This window comes from Polypterus senegalus, chromosome 5 (assembly GCF_016835505.1).
Source record: "Polypterus senegalus isolate Bchr_013 chromosome 5, ASM1683550v1, whole genome shotgun sequence".
NCBI lineage: Eukaryota > Metazoa > Chordata > Cladistia > Polypteriformes > Polypteridae > Polypterus > Polypterus senegalus.
Genome location: NC_053158.1, coordinates 127,465,989 through 127,487,560, shown reverse-complemented (window position 1 = coordinate 127,487,560; position 21,572 = coordinate 127,465,989). Strand labels below are relative to the sequence as shown.

Here is a 21,572-nt window from a genome sequence, read left to right as displayed (position 1 = left end):
GATCAACAGCTAGAGGAATTGTGATGTCACTTTTGATTCCACACATAACCCAGCATCTCAGCAGCTTCCTTTAAGGCTGCATGAAATCCAACACCGCCAGAAGATGGCAGTCAGTTTGCACATGCGTCTGAGAAGTAAATATCACCAAACTATAACCAAAGCACCACAAGTATGACCGAAAACCCTTGCCTGTAGTAAAAAGGGCAAATGAAGAATCTTTATGAATAAATGATTTATTGACAAAACAAAACAAAATATAGGGAACACAAAGAAAGGCTCAAAAGAGCATAAAGATGCACAAAGTGTTGCCCAAAAGACTATCCTAAATAAATTTCTTCTTGTGAATTAATAAAATACGAGGGATATCCAGAAAAAAAGGTTACAACAGCTGTTAAAAATCGAAAAATGAATATATTTCAACCAAATTTACAGGGTATGTTCCAAAATATGTGTTTATTTCTCAACATAATCGCCGTCAACTTTGATGCACTTCTTCAACCTGGGCACCAGCTTTTTTATACCCTCGTCGAATACGCTCCACTCCACCTCCAAAAGCCACTTCTCCACTGTCTCCTTCACCTCCTCATCGTTGGAAAAACGTTTCCCATTCAAGAATTCTTTCAGTTTGGTTTCCACAAGCTGACGATGGATCTCGGCCCCGGATTTGTGACGCAAAGTGAGGAACTTGATGACCGAACGAATCTCGTATCGGCGTTAGGTGGAGCAAACGGCCTCAGCAGAGGTTGACGAACTCGCTTGCTGTGATGACATTTCACAACTGACTGACGCGGTCCCGGGCTTATTTTGACCGTTAGGACCCCCCTACACACAGGTATGCCAACCTTCAAAAAAAAATTCCCTGCACCCTCCAGGGCACTTGTAACCTTTTTTTCTGGATATCCCTCGTATATCTAATCTAATCTAATCAAGTCCAAATCCCCAGTCCAGAAATCACAGTCCTTAAAACAGAAGCTAGTCACAAACATTCAGAAACTCCAACAAGAAACAGCAACACTCACAGAAATCTCTAACAAACATATAATTCCTAACTACTGAGCCTTCTCAGACAATTTAAATAGCCTGAGGGAGGGCTCATGAGTGGTCACATCAGGATATCCTAGCCTCCTGTGGGTCCACCTACAAACAATAACAAACAAACAAACCTAAAATACACGGAATTTTGAACAGACATATAACAGTTTTATTTTTGACCTTCATGACAGAAGTTTTATCATCTTTCTGTTGAAGACATTTGTTTATGTTTTGAGCATTTAAAATAGTTTGAACTTTTAAAAAGCCTGAATCCCATTTTGTGCATGTACAGGCCTTGAAGCCTGCATTTTAAGTTTGGGGCAAGGATGGCTGGTATGAGGCCTGTTTCTAAAGCTCACACTTTTTAAAGTAATGGTCTGACAGATGATATTTTAAAACATGTACCCCTTTTTGACAATTTTGTGTTGAAGATATTTATTTATTGTGGATCTTTACTTGTCCCCAAGGATACATTTGGCCTTTTACAGAAGCATTTGGCTTTTTACAGAAGTTCTTTAAATAAAACAATTAACAAATATACAGTATAGATAAATATATATAAATAAATATGGCATGAACACACAAAAGAAAGACTAAAAATGAAGAAAAATAAAAAAAGAACACTTCTTATTTGGCAGTTACAGTCACAGAGCGGTATTACACAGATATATTGCTATTGGTACAAAGGAACCCCAGTAGTGTTTCCTGACTCAGTTTTGCTGTAAGATTCATTAGCTGAAAGTGCTCAGTGTTAGTTTGTCAGAGAGAGGATGTGCAACAGTGTTCATAATGGCACTCTGTCTTGTTTTAATTTTCTCTTTTGCTGCTAGTGCTAGATTGTCCAGGGTGTTTCTTAACTTTTTCATAACCCTTCGAATTTGCTTGTGGATTCTACTAACAACTGGCATCCTCATTAGTTATTCTCTTAAGAATTTTATTTTGTTCCTTTAAATTGACTAGATTAAAATGTCTCAGTCTTTTCATCTAGCTTATACCCTGCTGTGAATAAGTGTGGTACATGTTTTCTCTCAGACAGTACTGATCTGCTTTGTAATATGGAGGCAAAAAATGCAAACACTATTTCAGATGGTGTTTTAATAATGCATTTTACAGTATATCTTCAACATTATCACGCACTCATATAATATAACAATGCGACAACCTGTATTGTTTTTACAAGTATTCCCAAGGATTTTTCATGAGATATACTTTATATTTACACATTTACCATAATTACTGTATATCTAATATTTTTTCTTAGTATATATAAAACTTTACATTTATTTATATTATTATTTTTGTTTCCACATATCAGTCCAAATATGTTTTCTATTTCCATTTTTAAGGATGTATCTGATATTAGCATATCTGTTAATCAACCTAATTTACTCATCTTCAAATGCAAATCATTTTAAATATAATTTAAAAAGCACAAAGTGATTTTTTTTATTTGGCAGAGAGAGAGAAAGAGAGATTGGGAGAGAATGAGAGCAAGACCCAACCAGGGGTCTCATCTGTCATTATCTAATTTAAAGAAATAAAAACTTAAACCATTTTATTTTTCTGCATTTAAGCCAGCCCTACACCCACTTCTCCCTAAGCGCATCAGCTATAGTGAAATTATTAGAATACTGCTGCATCTCTAATCAATACCTTTTTGAAAGCTAAGGTCTAGTAGGTAATATTTTATACTTCTGTTTTATTATTTTCTCATAAAATCCAATATTCTTAGTAAATAGTGTATATCTAACTCTGTGGTAAATATCAATGTGTTTCTATCTTTTTTTTAAATCAGTTTCATTTCTTAACTTGAGATAGAAGTTTAAGTAAATATATCACAATTTCATTTTTTAATGTAGTGGTACAATACTGGCTAGTTTCCAGACCATAGAAACGTTTTTGACTTTTAGTGAATAGAAAAAATAGATCTTAATGGTTTGTATGTATTATAGCTTATTTAAGAGCTCAGTGATTTATGTTTCAGATATTTCCCAAATAGTATTAGAAAATAATCGACAGACATAGTAAAACTTTCATGTATTACCCTAATAAAATATTGCTAAAAACATTCTAAACAGTGGGGTGCACCGTGGTGCATTAGACAGGCAATCATAACCATTTCACCATGCCTGGACTTTTATTTCATTTCCAGCTTTGGGACCCTTCTGTGAACTTTCCACTTTTTCAATGTGTTGGCTATGAATTCCAGTTTTTATTTTTATAATATAGCATTAGATTGACCGGATAATCGATGTAAGTGTAGGACGTCATTCAAGTTTTTATTTTGGCTACAGTTGGTGAGCACTTTGTATTAGTTCGTATTACTTTCTTACTGTTCTGGTTTTCATGTTGATACAAACGTTTATTAATTATATTTACAACTATACCTGATTGGGGTAACGACCCACAATTGGGGAAAAGGGGAGAGGGCGCCAAGCCTTTCTATGTTGGTTGAATTACGTCTGGGGAATGAAGGTGGACACGTTGAAGTACAGTGTGGTTCCACAAACGAAGCGTCTGTGTACTCCTTACACCAGGTAATGTACTGAGAACTGAGGCTCACAAGACAATCGGCTTTACACATGGCTTCATTGAAAAAATATTTTTATTTTATATAATACAATTAATATTAACATTATTACAAGGTGATTTGCAGGGCCAGCGAGTCTACATTATCGTATTAAATACACAGGCTGAACCATACAGTGAAAACAGCATAATAAAGCAATGATAGTATAGCTTTCTTGAAAGAATGCATGGCCATATTGATAAACAAGTTGACACTGAAAAACAAAATGAAAAATACTGAACCACCTTCTGCAGATGAATACTACAGTATGAAACGAAGACCAAGTTAATATTTTGGTAAAATTGTAGTGATAACATTAAAAAAACAACGACTGCTGAAACCTGAATATGCAAAGTCAATAATCAAAGTATCAGTGAGTGAAAACAACTGTTTTTATTATAGTTATGAGCATCACCAAACACTACACCTATCCTTACTCTGTATAACAGTTATTAGAAGGTACATGACTCCTTACTCTATCGTCCTGGCAGTTGTGACTAACTGTAGCAAAATACAGCAAACTAATAAACCTGTATAACGCAAAGACAAGTACGTATAATTTGTAGACGGTTCCTAACGTAGCAAGCACTGCCTCTTAATGTTGTAATAGGCTACCGTTTCCTGTTTGGGATACCAATGTAATTGGAAAAATCGGGTAATGTGTACTTGCACCTGAAATACAATATTTTGATGGTTTCTTGGTGTCTGTTACAAAGGTAAGCAACGACCTGCGCTAGCATGTGCACTTAATTCTGGTTTTAAGAGATTTTATTGGTCAGGCGCTGCGCAGATACTATGATTCTCAGTTCCACTCGTCCGCTGGCTGCACCACACACTGTCGCAAATGAGAGTGTTGCTTGTATTTACTGGCTGCCCGATTGAGTGTATTTTTTAACCTATTGAGATCTGACTTCAGTTATTTTATGCGCATGTGAAAAAATCCTAGGTAGTGCTTTTCCTTTAAGACGTAGTTCTTTAGCACCCCAGTGGCTTATGGGCTTTTGTTCCCCTTTATTTTCACTTAGCCTGTTCAGAGTCGGCAGATGTGTAGGGTAACGGATATACTTGCTCATTACTAATCTTTTAACTTTAAACGGCGGGGGATGCAATTCATTAAAAAGTATCCGGATTAAAGTGTCTGCAGCATTTTATGCGCTAATTCCTACAGTTTAAGAGTGTGAGAAAGGAGTTCATTAAGTCTGAACATGTTTTTTGTTATTAGTTATTTTGTTCAGTGAAGTGATTTCATAGTACAGGCACAGAGAGAGCTTTAATGTGTCGAGTAAAATACAAAACCTTAGAGCATATATAGGCGTAAACACATATCAAGATAAATAAATAAAAAATACATCGATAGCTTCCGTTATTATATACTAAGTATTGATCATTACGGTCCTGTTAAAGTAAGATGAGATAATAGCCAGTTGACATGAACTGTAAAAACGAGAACTCTAGTTAAAAGCTTTATGGAGAAAATACAGTAGTGGCTAGAAGTTTTGAGAATGACACAAGTATTGGTTTTCACAAAGTTTGCTGCTTTAGTGTTTTTAGATCTTTTTTGTAAGGAGTTTCTGTGGTATACTGAAGTATAATTACAAGCATTTCATTAGTTTCAAAGCCGTTTATTGACAATTACATTAAATTCATGCAAATAGTCAACATTTGCAGTGTTGTCTCTTCTTTTTCAAGACCTCTGCAATTTGCTGTGCAATTTGCATGCTGTCAATCAACGTCTGGGCCAAATCCTGACTGATGGCAACCCATTCTTGCTTAATCAATGCTTGGAGTTTGTCAAAATTTGTAGGTTTTTGTTTGTCCACCCAACTCTTGAGAATTGACCACAAGTTCTCAATGGGATTAAGGTCCAGGAGGTTCCTTGCCATGGACCCAAAATTTCGATGTTTTGTTACACAAGCCACTTAGTTATCACTTTTGCCTTATGGCACAGTGCTTCATCATGCTGGAAAAGGCACAGTTCTTGGATGTTTGGGAGAAGTTGCTTTCGGGGGATGCTTTGGTTCTTAGGCAAAATTGTGAGTGAGTCCACTCCATTGGCTCAGAAGCAACCCCACACATGAATGGTCAGAGGATGCTTTACTGTTGGCATGACACAGGACTGATGGTAGCGTTCATCTTTTCTTCTCCGGACAATCTTTTTTCTGGATGTCCCAAACAAACGGAAAGGGGTTTCATCAGAGAAAATGACTTTACCTCAGTCCAATTCCTGTACCTTTTGCAGAATATCATTATGTCCCTGATGTTTTTTCTTGGGGAGAAGTGGCTTCTTTGCTGCCCTTCTTGACATCAGGCCATCCTCAAAAGGTCTTTGCCTCACTGTGCATGCAGATGCACTCATACATGCCTCTTGCCATTTTTAGCAAGCTCTGCACTAGTGGTGCCCCAATCCCGCAGCCGAATCAAATTTAGGAGATGGTCCTGACTCTTGCTGGACTTTCTTGGGCATCCGGAAGCGTTATTCACAACAATTGAACCTCTCTTTTCTATCTCAATCAGCATAACAGAGTGATCTCTAGCTTTGTCCTTGTCAACACTCTCACATGTGTTAAGGGGAGGATCACTGAAATGATGTCAGAAGGTCCTTTTCTGGCAGGACTGAAATGCAGTGGATAATTTTTTTTTGGGATTAAGTTCATTTTCATATCAAAGAGGGACTTTGCAATTAATTGCAATTCATCTGATCACTCTTCATAACATTCTTGAGTATATAAAAAATTGCTATCATAAAAACTGAGGCAGCAATCTTTATGAAAATTCATACTTGTGTCATTCTCAAAACTATTGGCCAAGACTGCAAACCTTCAGAGGATCCACAGTCTTTCCAAATAAGCAAATTCATTGTTTTGTTCACCTAAGCCTAACAGCCTTCTCTTTCTGGGCATTTACAATGTAATATGTGCATGCTGATTTTGTCATTGTGGAAACTGTATTGTTGGTTGTAAAACTCAATTGTCTTGTGCTTTCTTACTAATATTAGAATCACAACTTTCTCAACCACTCTGATGTGTTATTCTTTGCGAAGGAGTAGCTTGAAAAGTCAGTAGCAGCCCAAGGGCCATTGCATTATGTCGAGAAAACAAATACCGTGTAATTGCAGAATATTTATTTATTTATTTATGAACAAATAACTAAAACATTGTTGCAATACGAACAGTCTAATTTGAAGCTGTAATCAAGGTATGATAAACTAAAGTGGTAAACATTTTTATAGATATCAATGTTCAACCAAGTTTTACATTCTTTACACCAATAGTCATATCTTTCTGTAGTTCGGCAGCTATATTTTGTATGTAATTTCGTACAGTAGTTTTATTTATCCTTGGAATTTTGGGAAGATTGGCTTCCTGTAATTATTATTTAAGGTCTTAAATACAATACTAATATATTCTGTTAAATAAAGTGGACCAGGTTATTTGAAGATTTAATAGGGTGATTTTAAATTAAACCCTAAACTTAACTTAAAGCTAATGTTGAGACTTGTTTGCTTGCATTTACTCATCCTTACAGCAGCATGTAGAATGGACTGAAGCTTGAAACAGACTAATATGAACACCCAGAATTCTGGTTTGAAATATGTACTTTACAGTACAGTACATTCATTTACTTTACTATATCTTGGATACTGGTTAAATGCCACTATTTTCCTGCGTTTATCAGCTCTTTAAAAAGCAGGTTTTTGACTGTATATTACTATATATCCATAAAGATTATGTTTTTGTCTAAGGTAACATTTTAGTTGTTTAAACATTCAGTAAATTTGAGTTAAAAGATATGAATGTCCTGTAATTCTTTGTTGTATTCTCAATAACTAACTGAATATTTAAAGACATGTAGTTATTATGTGTGTGCCCAATGCGTTAACTCTTTGAAATAATTAAAGACACATTAGACAAAGTATTATTAGGTCTGATTTATAGCTAAAGCATTGTATAATCCGCGTACAATTGAGATTAAATATTATATTTTTGAATTGTATTTCCTATTAGTAGCATTTAATGCTCAACAGTAATGGTGCCGTGCTAGGCTCTATGGGTCATTTATGATGGAATTCAGAACATGACAGTGTAATATGGATAAATATGGATTAAAATACACAAGAACACAATGAAATTACAACCTAGGTTTTAAGCCTGTGCAAATAATGGTGTGGTCACCATTTTTACAATCTGCTCTTAAATCCAGGAGCATAACGCATGCAACATTTACTCCATAGAAATATAACTTAAGTTTATAATATGAGTTAAGGTAGGCTACTGTTTTCAGTGCAAAAGCCACAAAGAAACTTTTCAAATACATAATTGGTAGACATTTAAGTAATAATAGATTGTCCTACTTACTATAACTATAAGTAGATCAAATTCTGGCTTAAACTTTGATATAATAATAAGTGCACAATGCTTTGGTAATGGTAACCTATAAAATAAGGAAAACTGCATAGTCTTGCTTTTAAAAAAATGACTTATTAAAATGTAGCACAACCATGACTAGAAGATGGTGTAAATAAGCATGAGTACACTGGCAGTTCAAAATGGCAGACAGGAGCATGGGAAAAATAAAAACTGTTGAAAGTAAAACAGTGGTAGTAAAAGTCAATTATGTATTGAGCACACTTCAATTGAAGAGTTTTTTTTTTTTAATTATTTGCATATAAAAGGAGAAAACTGCTCAATAAAATGTACTTGTCTTTTTAGGATGAATGCTGCCATCTTTTGCTTTAAGCAAATAATGAAGTAATTAAATTCTTATTTTTTTCACTTGCAGTCCAAGTTTCCATTTAGAAGCAATATAATAATGAACCAACTGAAATATATGTATCAAGACATCCAGCCTGTTGCTTTGCACATACCTGAAGAGAGGACCACTTCCAGGCTTTATTCCACTAATGTAGAGGGTATTGAAGGTCAAGTGTCTAATCTCATTGAAATGTTCCTTGTTGAAGTCTACAGGTGTAAAGTGTGCCAATTCACTAGCAGCCTAAAAAATAAAATTAAGTCACACATCACCAATCAGCATGAGCATAGTGTTACTTGTCATCCTTTAGTGTGTTCAGCTAAGGAAGCAGCGCCATTGGAGGAAGATACCCCTTATCCTGTGCAAGATGACATAAATACGCAAAACAAAGAAAATGAAGATACTATGGAAGAAAACTTGGACCGTATTTCTTTCCTTCTTCCAATGTACAGAATGTTTCACAATATCAGCCCACAGTCTTGTGACATGGGCTTTGGCACTAACAATGATGGTCTTCATGTGGCGCAAACCTGTGAGGTAAGACAATTTATGCAGTCAACAATTAAGACATCAGACTAACAAATTCTGTAATTTAAAAATGTGCATACTGTATTTTTTAAAGAAAATATGCACCTCACCAACTTAATGTATATTTTAACGCTTGCTGTTTGCAAAAAATGTAGAGAATAAATGCAGCTGTAAGTTAATATGGTCACTGTGCTACATGTTTATGCTGATGAAATGATAAAAAGTGCCTATTAATTACTGGTTGTACTTATAGCTGAAGTGTCTAATTAATCTAAATGTTGTATTTTTATATACTGTGGTGGGTTGGCACCCTGCCCAGGATTGGTTCCTGCCTTGTGCCCTGTGTTGTCTGGAATTGGCTCCAGCAGACCCCCGTGACCCTGTGTTCAGATTCTGTGGGTTGGAAAATGGATGGATGGATGGATGGATATTTTTATATAATTTAATATTGGAATGGGGCGGCACGGTGGCGCAGTGGTAGCGCTGCTGCCTCGCAGTTAGAAGACCCGGGTTCGCTTCCCGGGTCCTCCCTGCGTGGAGTTTGCATGTTCTCCCCGTGTCTGCGTGGGTTTCCTCCGGGCGCTCTGGTTTCCTCCCACAATCCAAAGACATGCAGGTTAGGTGGATTGGCGATTCTAAATTGGCCCTAGTGTGTGCTTGGTGTGTTTGTGTGTGTCCTGTGGTGGGTTGGCACCCTGCCCAGGATTGGTTCCTGCCTTGTGCCCTGTGTTGGCTGGGATTGGCTCCAGCAGACCCCCGTGACCCTGTATTCGGATTCAGCGGGTAAGAAGATGGATGGATGGAATATTGGAATGTCTTTTTAAATATACTAATTATAGTCAGGTTTGCGTGGATCTGTGTAGTTTAAGATAAAATTAATTTCCATCATATTTAAAAGTCATCCATTCATCAATCCATCTGTTTTCTGACCCTGCTTTATCCAGTTCATGGTCTCAGGGGGCTTCAGCATATCCCAACAGATTTAATTGGCCATTATGGATGTTTTAATACAGTAAATAAGTAAAGCTTAGTTTGAAATAAACATATGAATAAGCTTATTTTGTCACTTTTCTAGAACAGCCACCAGTAAGCTGGATAGAAAATGGATGAATAGTTGAAAGGACAAATGTACATATAGTATGTCCATTACATTCAAATGGATGTGAAATACCTATTCATGTATCAGGGCTATGCATGGTACCGTATTAAAAAAATAATTGATTTTTACTTTCATTTGTAACTCACTCATTCAAATACGTAATTTAAGTTAAAGCAACTACTCACAGTTGATTGCACACAAGCTCACATCATCACACTTCCAAAGAAAACACAGATCATGCATTTTTATTTTTAAACTAATTCAGAATGTGATAAATTTGGGAAAAATAAGAGCCTTTATTGCCTTGAAAGACCAATGTGATTTTAACTCTTCTAAATCAAATCAAGCAGTATTTTTAAATAATGCGCCCAACACCTACAGAGAACTTCAGACTCTGTATAATCAAAGCAGCAAACCTCCATAGATAGTACTTTATTTATCATATGTGTAAATGTAACATTTATAGAATGTTAAGAAATATAGTAATATTATAATGAACAACATCATCCCCTACCAAACACACACACAAGAATTATAGAAAAGAACAAAACATTTTCTGAACTTGGTTAATGATAATAAAGAGAGCAGTAACAGTGAAACATCAAAAAGGTTTATTGCCCTAGGCATAAAGAAGCACGGGTAGTATTTATTGACATACTTCTGCTGAATAATTTGTTTGGCTAAAAGTACATTAATTACAGTGTGTCAAGAGAGAGGATGTGCAGTATTGTTTATAATGGCCACCAGTTTTGTCTTCATTCTCTCCTTCACTTTTAACTTCAGCCAGCCCAGAGTGCATCCTATAACCAAACCTGCCTTCTTAATCAGTTTGTTGTTTCGGTGGGCTTCTTTTGAAGTGATGTTACCAGCCTACCATACTACAGTATAGGCAATTGCATTGGCTATCACAGAGTAGAACATGAACATGAAATGGATGTCACTACCCACATTAATGGAATGCACTGCTGAGTGACTGCTTTTCCATTTTTAATATAGTTCCTCTCTATTACTAGACCAGTTCTGCCTTTCATTGACGTGCACCACCAAGTACTTGTAGCAGTGTACCACCTGGCTGTTTGTTGAGGTGAAAGTCAGTAAGTATTTCTTTAGTTTTGCTGACTTTGAGTTGCAGACAGTGCTGTTTGTAACAAGAAACAAAGTTGTCCTCTTGACTGCTATACTGTGTGAATAAAACTCCTTAGTGCAAATTCATCAGAGAATTTCTGCAAGTGACACAGTTTAGATATTAGATATACTTTATTTATGCACAATCAGAAATGAAAACTTTCCAGAAATTCAAGAGAAGAAAAAAAATATTGTATGTATAACTTTCTGCTTCTGGGGTCATCCATAACATCTTTCCGCCCATCTTTGAACCTCTTATGCCACTCAAACACCCTCTACTTTTTCATAGCATCTTTACCATATGTCACTTGCAACATTTGTAATGTTTCAGTAACGTATTTGCTGATTTTCGCACAGAATTGAATATTAATACTCACACTGTATATTGCTGTATATTTTGATCACCCATTTTTACCCACAGTATACGTGCATATATCTATTACCTACCCAATAGCTAACTAACAACTGGCTTTATCAGCTTGCAACTTACGCACCTATTAGTTCAAACGAGTTAAAATACGAATACTCATGTGATTTCGATACAGTTACACAATTGCTATGCAGCCATTGTGAGAGTTAAATCGCAAGTGCCAGCTGTATCCCCGGAAGCACTCTGGGTGTCCCTGCTCCTCTTCTCCCCAGCACTTCCTGGTGTGGCAGAAGTGCTGAGGTCCAGGACTCTCCCGGCGTTGGGGCGCCCCCTGCCGGTGACCACAGGCCCCTACAGGGTTGAGCTTCAAAGCTCTGCACCCGTGGCCCCCAAAGCAACCAGACGGTCGCCCCCTAATTGTCTGGAGAAGGCGCAAGCCATCCTTCGGTCCTCCTGGGCGTGCCAGCTGCGTACCACCCCCAGCCGCGTGCCACAGTCCCCCACCACAAGCTGAGACTCCTAGTGGCCAGCGGCCCGTCCTGTGAGGGCAGGTCTTCCACGGCGGGAAGCCGACACACTCCAGTCCAGGGCCCGGTCCAGTAAAAGACAAAACAGAACAAGGGGCGGAGGCGTTGCCCTGATGCCGCCAGTTGGCATCTCTTTGCCTTGAATAGGGGCAACGCTCCCCCCTTTGACCGGCACCCTGGTGCTTGTGACCTCGGCCCCCCTTTCGAGACCTCCTTGTCCCCCATGCTGGGACATTGGACAGGGCCACACACGCCTCCATCACCTCAGCCGGCTGTGGGGTTTCCCTTGGCACCCACAGAGGGCGGCCCTTCCTTGCACATGAGCGTCCTGCCTCACATCCTCCCTTATTGTAGGAACCGGCATTCTTCCCTAGATTCCTCCTTTTCCTCTGGGACGCCATGACGGTCTGGGGCTGCTCACAGCAAAAGCACAGCTCCTGATCCGTTTGTGTCCCTGTAGAACAGCATCAGGCTGCGGCTGGCTCTGGGCGGAGGGCGCTAGGACATGGGGCACACATCAGCCCACGTCCTGCCAGCTCTCTTGCTGTCCCTCCCTTCGCACTGCGCGCAGCACCCACCACCGCGTCCACTGTCGGAGAACCCTCTACTTGTTTCCGCACACATGGTTCACGGGTCTTTTCGGTGGGCTCTCCTTCATGCTTTACGGGGTGGTCGGCTGTACTCACCTTCCCCCCTGTACTGCTCCGGCCAAAGGCTCCAGCGTCGCGCCGTTCCGCCGCAGCACTCACCATCTGTGATGATGCAATCGCCTTCCCCTTCAGCTTCTGCAACTTTGCACGGAGAGCACTCAGCACCTGCAATAAAGGCGACTCTATGGGCCGAAGGCAATCCTTTGGCTTGCGCAGAGCCACCGGTAAGGACAGGAAGACAGCTGACGTTGAGCTTACCTGTCCGTCAGCAACACATGTCGGCTGCTTCCTATGGGCCTTTCCCTCCGGCCCAATTGGATCTCTCCCTGGCATCCACTCGCGGGCCTGTCACAGGGAGGGACTTCCGGTCCGCGGCCATTTTGGCTCCTTTCCCCCTGGTGCAGCGGCATACTGGCTCTTTGGGTTGCAGCATCTCGCTCTCAGCAGCTCTCCCTGCCGCTGCCGCGTTAACGATACGCTGCAGAGAGACACGCGCCTGCCACCGACAGGGATCCGGGCAGCCCCTGCCTGCAATACACAAAACACACTCGGCCCCACAGGGCCGGTCACTGGCAAGCAGAGACTTACCTACCGGGTCCCGTCTGTCCGATAAGATATCATTGGCGGTGCCACCTTTGGTGATGTGCCGTTCCTCCAACGATGGCGTGCTCATAGGAGCCCGCTGCACTCCTGCACTGCCCGTTGTTGTCCTGCACCAGGGGAACATGACCCTTCTGTGGACCTGTAGCGGCCCCTTTGGTGAATTGATCCTGCGGGATTGTGCGTGTGCTGCTCCTGCGGCACATGTGTGGGTTCCGCTGTTGGGCCGGGTTGTCTACAGAATGATTTTTTTGTAACAGGTTCCTGCCTTGAACCAGACAGAGCATCCTGCTGACTATGCCACTGTGGGAAGTAGCCCAGACACAGACAGATGGACATCATTTCAAGTCCAACACACGTTTATTTACACAATAAGTAGTGCACAAACCCAGTGCCACGGCACCAATCACCCCAACAGTCCAGGCCTCTGTCCACAATACCTTTTCTTCAGACCGCCTCCTTTTCTCTCTATCCAATCTTCCACCGACACGCCTCAGTGTGGCAGAAGTGCCGGCTGTATCCCCGGAAGCACTCCGGGTGTCCCTGCTCCTCTTCCCCCCAGCACTTCCTGGTGTGGCGGAAGTGCTGAGGTCCAGGGCTCTCCAGGCATTGGCGCCCCCTGGCAGTGACCACAGGCCCATACAGGGTTGAGCTTCAAAGCTCTGCACCCGTGGCCCCCAAAGCAACCCGGGCGATCGCCCCCTCATGGTCTGGAGAAGGCGCAAGTCCTCCTCCGGTCCTCCTGGGCATCCCGGCTGGGTACAACCCCCAGCTGCGTGCCACTATACTGTATATATATAAATATACACTTTTTTTTTAAAGAGAGGGTTCGAGAGCGAGAATGAGAGAGTGCACAGGGCATTACCTCTTCCAGAGAAATGCCAGCCCCCTTGTGTTGCAGCAGCCCCACAGATTCCCACAGGCCACGCTGGGAGTTGGAGTTTAATGGCTTAGCCCTGTTGGGTTCCAGGGGTACCACCATGGGGTGCTGCAGGGATTGTGGATCCCTAATTTGTTGGGTTTTTGGCTCACCCAGAAGTGGGCCACCGGATTTACTCCCAGGTGCAGGATAAAAGAAGCTGGCTGCCAATGCCTTAGGAGTCAGAGTTGGGAGGTGGAGGACAATGGTTGCTGGAGGGCATGTAGGCACGCTCTTGTGCTTTTATACTTGTGTCCGTGCCTGTCTGTGTTGGTGTTGGGTGTTTGGGGAGCTGGAGTGCCCCTGGTGTTCTCTCACTCTCTTTCTCTCTCTCTCTCTGTCTCTTGAGATTTTTTAGCCTGGGACGAGACAAGACTTTTTCAGAGAGATAATTTCATGTCCCGTGAGACGAGACTTTGTGCCAAGAGATTTAACCATGCCTGGGGCTGGAAATAAAAGACAAAGAGTAGATTACAAAGTAGAACGTCGTAAAGAGGTTCAAAAAACCTGCACAGCAGGTTAGAGATAATGAAAGTACTAAAATTCGAAAGTCTCAAAAAATGATAATAAAGATCACATTAGAGCAAACAAACGGAAATTATTACTCTGAAATAACAGAACAGCCAAAAGAGATCGAATATATTATTTGGATTTAGATTTGTAGATCATCTAATTTGTGTTGCCATCAGGGAAAAGTAGTGTTTCTTCCCAATGAAGAGGCGTATCCGTGAGAATTAAAAGATTTGTTGTTTGGTGAAAGGGAAATCCCATGAGAGAAAATTTCAAACCCCGCAAGACAAGACTTTATGCAAAGAGATTTGAAAAAGTCCTGCCCACATCTAAAACATTTACAACCACGCACACGGTTCAATCATTTCTCATTTGTCTGAATGCTATTGTCAGACACAGTTCGTGTAGAGCGAAAGAAACTATATTCACTCACGGGCAGTTATACGTTGCATTGTCACGATGTAATTCCAAACACGGAATCAAAATTCAATGTGATATTGACGAAAAGGTAAAGGCGAAAAAAGATTGAATATATGGACATAGGTGATATGACAGAAGTATGTAGAGAGACTTGTAGATTGTCTAATTCGTGTTGCCATCAGGGAGAAATAGTGTTTCTTCCCAATGAAGAGGCCTATCCATGAGAATTAAGTTTTGCTGTTTGGTGAAAGGGAAATCCACATATGCGAGCGGCAGAGACAGAGAAGTTGCTGGCATGTAGCGCTGGCAGGGAGGTTGGCAAGCAAAACCCCCTAGTATATATATATATTATAGAAAACAACAATCCTCCAAACACACGTATGAATGTCTGGTATGGATAATGAAGAGCTGCTTCTGTCAGTAACCAGGCTTGTAGGTGGCAGTAAGATGGAGACACCTGTCCAGATGTAGCACAGATGTACATTTTAAGGCTTTAACATTTGAATATAGCAGGTCCACTTTGCTGTGTCCACAAAAGAAACATGCCATTAGATCCAAAGTGGCGTTGTTGATGACACCAGCATTCAGAATGACTCATTTTTAGAGTGTTCACAACAGAGTTATTTCTATTGCTGACTTTAAAAAAAAAAGCATCAACATGATAATGCAACCCTCTCCTAGTCTGCAACGTGGGCAAATTCAAATTGCATTTAAAAGTCAGGATTGCACATTGAAGCTTTAATTATAATATGTTTGTTTTTTTAGTATATTTAATTTCCAAAAGTTTCCAGGCCCCTCTCCACTCCATCTGATCATATCAGATGTAACTCATCAAGCATTAAAAAGCATCTGAAATAGTAGGTTATCCAGGATACCATAAGCTCATCTACCAGCGTATCTTTAAGCTTATTCTATAACAGGGCTTGAGAAATCATGAAAGATAATCCTCATTTTGTTGCCAGCTTTGTCCTAGATGAGAATAAGACTTGTGGTAGGAGAACAATAATTGCATCTTTGACTTCAGTCTTTGTCCAATAGAAAAACTGCAGTGGCTCAAGTGATCTTCCACATGATGACTTGTATAGTCCAGAACCAGCCTTGTAAAAGGCTTTCATAATGTGAGCCAGTGGGCCACTGTTTTTTTAGTCATTAAGTGAAATGGTGCTTGTTTGTCTTGGAACTACAACAATATAGGATGTTTCCCACAAAAGTAGCACTTTCTGTAGATTTAATAACAGGTTGAACAGTCAGTACCTGACAGTACAAAGTTGGTCCAATTGGTGTAGCCTTCTCAGTTGTCTCCTCACTTGGTCATCAGTTATAGACAGTTAGAGATGGACTCATCACTGGCTATAGTAGAGTTAAATGTGTACAGGTATTTGTTGAGGCAGTAGAGATGGTGTGCATTAATTGGTCATTGGAAGACCAGGTGAGAGGGAACAAATCTCTTAAAAATTGGTTCGGGGCATGCATTAGCTTTGTTCACATTCCCTTCTAGCACTTGATTGCTTGAGTCAAGTATGTCAGACATGCTTTCTATGGGGGTGTCTACATGGCTCTAAATAGGAATGCAGCACAGCAATAGAGAGTAGGAACTTGCAGATGGTAACCAATTTCCTTTTTCCCCTCACAGAAAGGGGAACAGGGAGGAACGATAATATAATTTCTGGTCCCATTATGGATGCTCTGTCCCTTCCACCTTGGGAACTATATAAGCAACAGATAACATGGAAGTCGTCATTCATTGCTGAACCTTCGACTGATAGTGATAGACCTCATTTCATAGAAGCACTTAAAAACTAGTTAGAGCTGGACCACATATGTCCTGACTCTCATTTCTCTTTCTTTTTGTTTGGTATATAGATGGCAGTAAAAGGAACTATGTGTTTTACTCCCAACCCTTTACATTGTTCCACTGTCTTTCCTTTAAAAGTTATTGTGCTAGTGTATGCCAAACATATTTTATGTTGTTCTAAGTGAGTTTATTTTCTGTTTTAGCTACAGTATGTGGCCTTTGTTCCCTTCACTCAACTTTTTTCTTCAACATTCTCTGTACACCATTCAGAGATTCCTTGTCATGAAATTTGAAAGCTGTCGTCTTATCTTTTAGATGTCCTTTTATCTGAAATGAATAATTTCATTTTGATTTTTCTTCTGTGCCTTGAATATTTTAATAAACTGAATTCAGCTCCAGCCCCTATCAACCTCTCTACACATGCCTGATTTTATAGATGGCTGTAATTTGTAGATCCTACAATAACAGAACAAATTTGTCTTGACACCAGAGAAAGCTTGCGTACTGGATCTAGCATGGCATATTTAGTCAGTGGTACTGAAATTGATAATCCTGGCTATGCTCTTTATTGTAATGTAATTTTAGGTTAAATCTATTAATTCATCAGTTAATTGTCCTGTTTTATTGAATAATTATGGAAAAGGCCTTACTGAAGCAGAAGAAAGTTCAAAAAGCCTAGTGACAACAGAGATATATACTGAAATATGTTCAAATGTCTAAAATTAGAGGTCATACCCTATTAAATTTAAGAATTAGATTAAATATTTAATTCTATAAGTATTCTAAGTTTTGTGCTGATAAATGTTAAATATGTTAATCATTTTAGGCTCATAAATGTTAAATACATTAGTTGTTAACAATTTACAAAGAATACTGTACTCTTCACCTTTATTTGTGTGCTTCAGTTTTACAACAAGCCTGGGCAACAGCAAGGTCTTTACTTGTTCAACAGTATTTCCTTCTCTAAGAAGTGGATATCACACACTGCCAGAGTCATATGAATGCAACAATATTTTGGAACTGAAATATAAGCATACAGTGCAAAATGGCCATGATTGAGTCTGCAGTTAAGGAGATCCTAGCTTGGTAATCTGAGATTTATACTAAAACCTGTGGGAATGTTACAAGAACTGATACTTCTACCAAGTTGATACCAAAACTCAGAAATAATAATGGTACTAATTTTTTAGATTATCAGTAGTACCAAGTGAAAGTCACTACCATAGTCAGGTCTGATTACAAGAAAATAAATTACTTGGGAATGCCTATCAACATAATGAAAAATTACTTATTAAAATGACTGACAACACTGATGCTGCACCAGCACAATACATAACACTTTTTGAAAAGAAAAACAAAACATAGAAGCGGACCACAGAAGGCATCTCCAGCAGGGGAGAAGTGAATACACAAAAAGTGCTATAGGACACCGTTAAAACATATACTGTAGGACCTATAGCAATATTTTGTAGTGTTACAAAGATGATTAAAAATCTTTGAAATGTAATTTAAAATTGTTACGAATCACAACTGTTTATTAACATCTAAATTTAAAGTCAGAACTGCCTTGTCATATTATGGACTTAAATTAATCTTTACTGATAAGAAAGTGTAAAGGTTACTAATTACTTTTATTCACTCAAAACCCTATGCATAGCTGTGCTCTTTCTGACATTTCTTTAAGAACAGTTACTCAGCAAACGCTTATACAGATAAATCAGTAATTTTTTTTTGATGCTTAATTCTGTTTCATTGTGGATTAACTTTATTGCATAATGTGTTTTTCCCTTTCCTCATTATTTTATTTGTTGTTCATGCATGTGAGTGCAAAATACAGAGTATTCACTGCTATTGTGAACATAGGAATAGCTTAAAAGTGGACAATGTTAAAAACTGAAAGCTTTTCTACGATAAAAAAAGTGATGTGATCAGTTCTGACTTATAGTCACATGAAATTCTTGTTTGCATGCTTGACCAACATGCACCAAACCTCCATTCGCCTGTGACTTTGTGGGCTACTCGTTTATGCAGTCAATGAGGAGAATTCATGTCTAGAAGTGCTTTATCTTTGAGGCAGATACTCAGTAACATTGTTGATTCTGAAGAAAACTGTCTGTTTAGAATAGCTCTGATCAATAAGAACTAAAGGTAGAATCACATTAAACTTGGCTAAACACCTGAAAGACCAAGTCCCTGATTTTGTGCAACTAAAGGGTTTCAGTTTATGTAGAACTGGTATCATCCTGTATCAGCAAAGTACTCTTATCCAGAAATTCATTAATTACCATTATTTTTGCGTGAGATGACTGCTAGGTATTTCTTTACTGTCATTTTGATATGGCTAATTGCTAAATGTATATTTGGATCAGGTTGTAGCGCCCTTATGCTTTAGTCAAGTTTCAACTCAATATAATGGTAGTCTTTTAAGTACAGTATGTTTTTGGAGACAACAATAGTTTGACACTACATCAGTAAATTTTGAGTTTATAAAAGAGGTATAGTGTAGCAGCCCACAGAAAGCCTCATTGTGATAGATGTTATTCACTTGAATAAATACTCTTTATATAAAGCAACTGTTTACCTACTTCAAGGCCATGTGCCATTGTTTGAATTTGTATTTGTTCATATAAAGTCGTTCTTAATTGTTTAAATGATTTGATATTCAATCTTAAAATCTCAAGGTTGATTGTGTGAATCGCTAGCCTTCCCAATTTCCATAAGCAGATTTTTGCTCAGCTTCATTTTTGGCATCGGATCTGGTAGATGTTGCTAATACGCCTATTAAGGCTTTCTATGGAAAAAGCACTTTACTACCTATCATAAAATGGTGTGTCTTTAACTGAATGTCTCCCATAAATGTAATCTCAGTTGGCATCCAAACGAGTAGAGCCTAAGCAATCTGCACTGGAGACATTTAACTCCTTTTGTATTTAATTCACCTCATGCCCAATAAATAACAGAATGTAAAACAGCTTTTATCTGTAAAGATAGGAAACCCTACACTATTGTTGAAAATGAGGGCTTTTGACAAAAGATACAGGTTTTGGAATGGTGATATGCTGTACCAATCAGAAAGCAAATGAGTGAAATCATTGTACCTAGGTTTTATGAAGTTCTTAAGCAAAGTATTGCCACATCTCTCATGTCACTATATTAAAAATGACTGGGCACCTGTGACATACAGTATGTGTTGCAGACAAAAGCGCTGAATACCAGTCACACCAGGGGCAACCTTGCTCCTGAGATTGCTGGCTGTTGTTCTAAAAACCCTTTCTAGCATTTCCAATGTGTTGTTCCATTGCAGGACTGCATCAATCCCAAGTTTGTGTGTTGGAAAGTGCAATAAACATTGCTTTTCTTTAAGCACTTGGCTAGCTGTTCTGCTATATGGAAAAAGTTTGCAACACACTTTATCCAGCAGAGCAAGAGCGCTATTGTTTGGATTTTCAGAGCGGTATGCGGTACCAAAGTGAGTGTGTACGCAAAGCAGTTGACGTGAAGCAGCTGCATAAGCTGTAGTGCATGGATCATATTAGTGTTGTTGTCAGTCATGATGACTGGTTTCTTTGTCTTTTATGTTCCATTCTTCCAATGCCGCTGTCAACATGCATCAGATCCAGATCCTCCTTTTAAAATGCTTCCTTTTTGTCTGAGGAGGACCTGTGAAGGACAAATTTTTTAGACTGATTAATGTGACTGCTACACTTGAGCAACTGAAGATTTGCATAAGCTGTAGAATTATAGAAAGACATGAGTCTTCCTGCTGTATCTTTAATTTTGACTAATTCAAGATTATTTTAAATGTCCAATAGAGGAATAAATTTGGCTAACAGTTTAGTTGAAAGGTTTCTACATGGAGATTCATAACACACAAATAGGTTACTGAATAACATTTATTATTTAAGAAGCAAAATTTGATTATTTTATAATAATATTATTCACAATATGATATACAGTGGTGTGAAAAACTATTTGCCCCCTTCCTGATTTCTTATTCTTTTGCATGTTTGTCACACAAAATGTTTCTGATCATCAAACACATTTAACCATTAGTCAAATATAACACAAGTAAACACAAAATGCAGTTTTTAAATGATGGTTTTTATTATTTAGGGAGAAAAAAAATCCAAACCTACATGGCCCTGTGTGAAAAAGTAATTGCCCCTTGTTCAAAAATAACCTAACTGTGGTGTATCACACCTGAGTTCAATTTCCGTAGCCACCCCCAGGCCTGATTACTGCCACACCTGTTTCAATCAAGAAATCACTTAAATAGGAGCTGCCTGACACAGAGAAGTAGACCAAAAGCACCTCAAAAGCTAGACATCATGCCAAGATCCAAAGAAATTCAGGAACAAATGAGAACAGAAGTAATTGAGATCTATGAGTCTGGTACAGGTTATAAAGCCATTTCTAAAGCTTTGGGACTCCAGCGAACCACAGTGAGAGCCATTATCCACAAATGGCAAAAACATGGAACAGTGGTGAACCTTCCCAGGAGTGGCTGGCTGACCAAAATTACCCCAAGAGCGCAGAGACGACTCATCCGAGAGGTCACAAAAGACCCCAGGAAAACGTCTAAAGAACTGCAGGCCTCACTTGCCTCAATTAAGGTCAGTGTTCACGACTCCACCATAAGAAAGAGACTGGGCAAAAACGGCCTGCATGGCAGATTTCCA

At 39.1% G+C, this 21,572-nt stretch overlaps 1 protein-coding gene across 1 annotated transcript in view; it reads left to right on the top strand.

Annotated features, from left to right (window-relative positions):
- The first annotated feature begins 3,516 nt into the window (after positions 1-3,516).
- si:dkey-154p10.3 (zinc finger protein 2) overlaps positions 3,517-21,572 on the top strand; it is an 85,330-nt gene continuing 67,274 nt past the window's right edge. Inside the window, exons 1-2 of the mRNA XM_039753327.1 lie at positions 3,517-3,569; positions 8,381-8,887. Of these exons, the coding sequence (XP_039609261.1) occupies positions 8,411-8,887 (477 nt within the window). The 5' untranslated portion in view covers positions 3,517-3,569; positions 8,381-8,410. The remainder of the gene's footprint in view (positions 3,570-8,380; positions 8,888-21,572) is intronic.